Source organism: Channa argus, chromosome 7 (genome assembly GCF_033026475.1).
Source record: "Channa argus isolate prfri chromosome 7, Channa argus male v1.0, whole genome shotgun sequence".
NCBI classification, from domain to species: Eukaryota; Metazoa; Chordata; class Actinopteri; order Anabantiformes; family Channidae; genus Channa; species Channa argus.
Genome location: NC_090203.1, coordinates 2,902,356 through 2,909,476, shown reverse-complemented (window position 1 = coordinate 2,909,476; position 7,121 = coordinate 2,902,356). Strand labels below are relative to the sequence as shown.

Here is a 7,121-nt window from a genome sequence, read left to right as displayed (position 1 = left end):
ATTACAATTCGGGTGCCTCAGGGTTCTGTACTAGAACCTTTGTTGTTTTTCATTTTCCATAAAGGACCTCTGCTTAAATAGGCAAGACACTGGATGTTCATCTGTTTCCAGATGATTATTTACTGTGCGGCTCCTAGTGAGTTACAGGCTCTGTGCCAGATGCAGGTTTTAATGAATATACTTGAAATGAAGTTGCAAGATGAAGAAAATGTGAAGGGAAAAGGAGGAAGAGGATAGTAGGGAAGGAAGTATCTGAAGAACAAACAAGTAAAAAGAAATGTTTACGCCAATGGAAAAGATGGAGAAAAAGAAATAGGAGGTTGAAACAAGGAATAGATCCGGGAAAGGAAGTTGTCAAGAGGCTTTTGAGGAAAGAAATGACAAGACGAAGGTGGAGAGAAGAAAAAATATGATGGAGGAGAAGAGAAAAAGAGGAAACGTGACTTTGGGAATGAGGAAGAGCTAAAGGAGGAAATTTCCCAGCATCTTGGAAAAATGTGCAGGGAAGTGGCCAAAATGATTTCTGCCAGAAAATTGAAACGAAGTTTTTAAAAGTTCTAAAATGTGAAAAACAAGTGAGGATGAAGAGGAGGAGATATCTTTCTGTCAAAGGAGGAAAAAGGTCAGAGGGGGAGGAAGACGTGAAAATCTGGAAAAACTAGGAAAAGTTTTAGGGAAGGGAAGGATGGAGCAAGAGGAGGAGGAAGAGGAGGGGGAGAGAAACGTCTTGGGAAAATGTGAGGGGGAGGACGTGTGTGTGTGTGTGTGTGTGTGAGCGCGCGCCCTCCCCAGATGATGAGAGCGCGGCATTCGTCCGTGCGTGTTTCCCTCTCGGCCCCGAAGTGCCGATCCTTTCCGAGCCAAACCAAGCCGAGCCGAGGCACGGCGTGCGTCTGCGCCCCCCAGAACGCACACCTCCCCTCCCTCCCGCCTCCAACCACGACCACCATCACCCCACCCTCGCCTTCACCATCTACGTCCGCTGTTGTGTGGCGATGGAGCCGTAAGCAGCCTCGGCGTGTTTAAACGGAGACGAGGAGACGAGCGGAGAGCGAGCGGCTATGGAGGAGAAGCGCAGAGAGGCTGGAGTCTAGACTGCACCAACATCAGCTCGTCCGGATTACTTTTTTCCCCCAACTCTATCACCATTATTCGAGGCGGGCTTTTCTCTTTCTGCTTTTTGTCCGATCATCTGAGGCTGTCACCGCACGGCGAGGATGCAGGGGAAGGAGGCGAGCTTTTGCACGGGATCCTGGAGACTGCTGTCGTGCGTCCTGGCTCTGCACTTGATCCCACCGTCTGTCAGCGGTAAGAAACGGCCCTTCCCGCCGCACAAATGCCCACATGCATTGCTGCCTGTATGTCCTTCTCCTGCTGCAGCAGCGCGTCTTCTCTGTGGATTCAGGGCACCTAAACACAGTCCCACAGGGGAGCCAGAAAGGAGGTCAGTGAGGCTCGGATTGGAGCTTAGGAAGCACTTCACACTCATCTGCTACTTTTGGGCTTTAGGTTGCTACATTTTGGTGACATTTGACGTGGTCTTGATATTTTTGTTTAGCACGTTTGGCCTCAAAATGCGAATAGTAAGATTTACATCGATTTCCACGCGTGATGGAATCTTAGGAGACACACATGCCCAATTATTCCGAATGCTCCAACCCAAAATGAGGTCAGAATGAAGACACAGGCAGACACGCAGAGGTAAGAATGGGGTCAGCGTGAACCTGACACAGCAAGTCAATCATTTTAGTTCAAATGTTACACGATGATCTTCCATGGGTCGTAATCATCTTGCAGTGATGCCGCTGTCATCTCGGTGCTTATATCGCCACCGTTGTAAGACACGGGGGGGGGGGCAGTCCAGACACTGAAGAAATGCAGGTGTAGGACCTGACAACCGTGGCAAAACGAAGGCCACTAAATCTACATTCGGAGCTTTGTAGATCCACTATAAACCACCACTGTAGGAATTTACGGCCAGAAGAAATTACACAGATTTGTGAGTGTGACTGGGTCCAGTCGATGCAGTAAACCGGATCCCTGGAGGCGCACTGGCTCTACAGCGACACAAAGGCGAGGATTAGGGGCCTGCTGAATAATTCATGAAGGGATCTGCATGGGCATTCACACACACACACACACACACACACAGGGGGGAAACACCGAGTAAATATAACAACCGACACTTTCTTTTCGTCTTCACTGTGTCTCTGGCTGAGATTCATTGCGCACGGCGGCCCGTGTTACTGTCAGATTAATAATGCAGGGGCGTGCACGAGATAAAATCAGTCTGTCTTTATAATCTAATGTAATCTGCTCCGATCCTTTCACGGCAACGGCTGAAATGTACTGGGTTGTGAAAGGTCAACATGCACAAATGTGTTTATTGCGCGCGTTTTCTTTGGAGAAATACCCAAAACACCAAGCTTTACCAAAGAAGAAGAAAAGAAAAAACCTTACAACGGTGGGGGAGCAGCGTTTTACACACGGATCAGGCTTTTCTCCAAGCGCGTGTGATATTAGAGCATATAAGCAATGTTTAAAGGCCCCTGCAGAAATAGTCATTTTTTGATTTCTTGTGAGTTAGATCAGAGCATCAATGCCAAAATCAAAAAGCAGCATGCGGCCAGGTTGGCATGATAACCAGCAATAAGCAACGTCCCATCTTCTGTGATTCATCTTAACAAAAGCCAAACTGTTAAAGCATCAACCTGTGATTTAATTGGGAATTGAGGCACTGTTACACTTTCTTGCGATTTCCATGTAGTTTCCTTGCACTTATGCAGCAGCTGACTTATACAAAGATGCAAACAAATACTGCATTAGAGCTACAACCATACAAAGAAATGCAGGGATGATCAGAAAGGTTCTGATGACGCTGCCTTCAGAAAGGAAACACAAAGTAACTCAACAGATATTGTAGCTGCTGTGATGTTGGACCTAAGCAGATATTAACTAAATGACTCTTCACACCTCCGTGCTGAAGTGTGGAGTTTGCCCCACTACTGCCCTAAACTGACTACATCTGGCCAGAATACTGTAGATCTTTTCCTGTCTCGTTTGTCGGGCTTGTGGCTCAGTGGTAGGTTGGGATGCAGAAGGTCGTGGTTTCATATCGCATCCGGCCAGGTGTGGCCCCGCCCAAACACCGAGGGCCACCTGGCCCCAGCTCCGAGCCGGGTAAAAAGGGGAGGGTTTCGTCAGCAAAGGGCATCCAGTGTAAAATAAAAAATAAAATAAACTCATGGCAAGTCAGCGTGCGGAACACGTTCCTCAGCGACGACCCGTGAACTTTTTGATCTTTATTTCCCGTCTGATTTGTCTTCAGAAGCCATTTGCATTGCCTCCCCCCACGAATGGTGAGGGGCTTTTGACGGAGTACTGGTCCCACATTTCTGCATTAAAACTCGTGGTTGGACAGGATGGACTCCCATCTTTTTTGGCTCTTCCTTCATCTTGTTCTCCTCTGCTGCCCTGCTGACACATATCTACTCACTGACAGATTATCTTTGATCTTTGAGCCAAATCCTCCCTCCATGACTTCACTAACCCAGTCCAGCCTTTTTTATCGCGGTGCACTTGGACCACATGTCGAAGTGTCCCTGGGCAAGACACTTTGACACGTCCTCATCCTCAGCCATGCATGTGGACCAGTGATCCGCTGTGGCGACTCTGAACTCACAGGATAAGCCGGGAAGACAAAAAAAATAAAAAATAAATAGGGAGAAGAAAAACAAAGTTGTAATTTTGTCCTGTTTACTGGTGATTTGCATATTCATTTCTGCATCTTCCCTGTCGCCATGGAAACCACACACATCCAGTGACACTGCCTGGCAGAACCGCGTGATCACGTCGCCGCCATAATGAGTTCACGCGTTGAATTCTCAAAATGTTGGTTGAATTTTGGCACCCTTGGAAATTTCTTGGCACGTCGGGTTTGCTCAACGCCCACAGACTGTGTGTGTGTGTGTGTGAGTGAGTGAGTGTTTGTGTGTTGGTGCCTCTAAAGCCACTGGCAATGGGTGTAGTCCGTCATTACAGCTCTAATTTGTGGATGATATCATTATTACATATGCATAATGATTTCATAGTGTGAGCAGATGTGAATATTTTAGTGTTGGCTCAGCAAACATCAGGGGTTATTCGTGCTCAGGCACCATGGTCGCCCTTGGTGGCAAACCACAACCGTTCTCTAACTCTGCCCAGCATTATACCTATGGATGAAGTGTGAGCGCGTTTCATCAAATCTTAGTGTAATTCCTAATCCACTTAATCTAATCCAACTCCTTTTCAATCTCTCACCAAAGCTTTCACTTTAAATATTCAAGCTTCTTCTAATTACAATATTTGAGTAATTGGTCGTTTCAATTGTGATTTATGGACCAGTTACCAGGCAACCAAGACAATAAATGATAGAAAATACAATTAATGATCAACCTAAACCATATATTTTGCCACTGCTCCATGAGATTTATTAACTGTGTCCTGCTCCTTACTAATGCAAGTAGCCAGACAACACAGGATGGTGGTGTGTAAAATGACTCTGGTCATGAGGAAGATGAAGAGGATGAAGGCAGAGCAGAGGATGAAGTGGTGGAAGTTGAAAAAGGAAGAATGTTGTGTAGTTTTCAGGGAGGAGCTGAGACAGACTCTGGGTGGTTTGGAGGTGCTTCCAGATGACTGGATCACTACAGCTAATGTGATCAGGGAGACAGGTAGGACGGTACTCAGTGTGTCATCTGGAAAGAGGAAAGCGGACAAGGAGACTTGGTGGTGGAACGAGGAAGTTCAGGAGTGTATACAGAGAAAGAGGTTAGCTAAGAAGAAGAGGGACACTGAGAGGACTGAAGAGAGTAGACAGGAGCACAGGGAGATACAGCGTAAGGTGAAGGTAGAGGTGGCAAACACCAAACCCTGTCTCCTTAATAATTACGTTCGTATACAACTAAGCTGCAAATGCGATGAAGTCTTCGTAGGGAACATTTTATTTGAATCAACAGTACTTTCATTAAGGGAAAGGTGGGTGTACAATGCACAGGACCATCAAGCCAGTGACCCTGGTTCCCTTTCCGAAGTCCCATTGTAGAAAAAAATCACGTATTAGTTAGTAGAACAATAAATTACTGAGTGGACATTAAGAAAGAGTAAAGCAGAAATTTAGACTAATGAAGGAAAAACTATTTCCAGCAGGTAAATGCAGACTGACCTAATCATGATTATGCATGTTTACTTAGTAATATCCTCCCATATAACCCTAAAATTTGCATTTTCAGCTTTTTTTTCTGTTTTTTTTTTTTATCATGTTTAGGGGTTTTAATCTGACAAAACAAGCAGTTTGTGATTAAATTTTTCATTTCATACAGTAGATGGAACAACGTATCGATCAAGCAATCGATAATAAAAATAATATTTGGTTGCAGCATGAACGATAAAGACGCTTTTCTCTGCGGGAAACGAGGAGCCACAGAAAATTTTCTTACTGCACTAAACTGGGATCAGTTTTTTTTTTGGCTAATCTGAGCTAAATCTGCTGTTGGGATATGAAGTGATCTCAGTCTCATTTTTAATATCCTCCCACTTGGATGAGTCTGCGGGCCGACATTAGTGTACGGAGGTGGCGGCAGGTTTTGCTCGACCAGCTGCTGACTTCTCTTTGTGCCACTGTGTGTGTGTGTGTGTGTGTGTGTGTGTGCGCACAGTTTGCCATTTAGCCTCCTTTGAGGTGCAAATGTTTTCGTGCGACTAAGATTTTGTGCAGAAAATCCGATTTCACTGGGTTTTGCCCAGTTACAAGAAGGAAAGAACATGAAATGACGTTAAAAAGGAGTAAAACCGTTTAAATTAATATTTAGACTAAAGAAAAACCATTGTTTCATCGAAGCAGGTTTGATCCCAATCTCCAGTTTCCACAATATTTCCACCACAGGATCCTTTCAGACGACAGAAAACGGGGACTAAAATGTGACTCTTTTTTTCCTTCTTGAAATTTCTCTGCCAGTGAGTAATTTTTAAACCGCTGCTACGGCCTAAAACAATCCAACCCTCCCAAATGTCACATGAACATTTTAGTGTCCAACGAATATCGTCCATTTTACCAGAATCACAATACCTTTATTGTCATTGAACACGTGACATGAACAATTAAACTCGGCATCTTGTCTGGTGCAAATAAATAATAATAGAAGTAAACCTCAGAGCATCAATGTACACCTTCATTAGCAGCATGTTTTCTGTGATAAAAGCTTGCAAACATTCTGGTTAATCCAGGTGGTTGTGGTTTATTAGGGTCGACCTTTCTGAAATGCAAGCTCACACTCGAGACGTCCTACAAACTCGGCTTAAACCAAGATAATGTGCACTGACCCCAGCAGCCAAACGCTAACACGAGCAGAAAGTGCAGAAAGCGTTTTATGAAGCTTTTCAACACAAGCACGAATAAAACTGTCCATCCTTAACAAAACCTGCCTTCCCGAGTGTCCGTTCGTGCTCTGTGCCTCCTGTCCCAGTCATTTTCTTTTTCTTTCTTTCTTTCTTTTTTTTTTTTGCTGCAGCTCTGACTCGCAGGCGTGACCCTCGTTTGGGTGGAGTGTCATTGTCGCCGCCCTTGGCGGTGATCGTCCAGACGTTTTTACTGCCGGTGTAGAGGCTCAGGAAAAGTTTCACGAACAGCTTGACAGAACCGAGCTGCTTCTCTCCTTCCCACACAAAGACACATTAATTAGGATGCAGTGTGAGCTCCCTTGTTTTTTTCGCATTGCTGAGTTAGCTGTGTTCTCAAACTCTCTGTGCCCTTGAACAGTCATTTACGTATGTGTGTGTTCATGTAGGTGGTGTGTATGACAGAGAGACGAGGGGTAAAAACACAGAGAGATGGAAGATGAAGCGAGACCACATCTCTCTGTTCCACTGTCTTATATGCCACAAAACCTGTGTGCTTGTTAGTGCGCTGTAGGTGCGAGACTGTGTGTCACTGTGTCCTTTCTGTAGCAAGTCATTGGGTTCATGCTCGTGCCGGAGGTGTGCACGTCGCCCTGGGTGAGCGTGCACGTCTCCTCTACCGCGGCGAGCCTGTCATATTAGCATTCAGTCCGCCCGTTACATCCCCCGTGTGAAGACACACA

The 7,121-nt window shown here is 45.4% G+C and overlaps 1 protein-coding gene across 13 annotated transcripts in view; it reads left to right on the top strand.

The window, feature by feature from the left end:
* Positions 1 to 791: 791 nt before the first annotated feature.
* cspg5a (chondroitin sulfate proteoglycan 5a) overlaps positions 792 to 7,121 on the top strand; it is a 42,379-nt gene continuing 36,049 nt past the window's right edge. For 3 of the 13 annotated variants that reach the window (XR_010914842.1, XM_067510406.1, XM_067510401.1), the window contains exon 1: positions 792 to 1,308. Coding sequence is in view for 11 of the 13 variants with exons in the window: in XM_067510406.1 (XP_067366507.1) it covers positions 1,218 to 1,308 (91 nt within the window). In the remaining 2 variants the exon portion in view is untranslated. Of the gene's footprint in view, positions 1,309 to 6,551; positions 6,731 to 7,121 lie in introns of all 13 variants that reach the window. The other 10 variants (XM_067510407.1, XM_067510396.1, XM_067510402.1 and 7 more) reach the window with 6 other exon arrangements.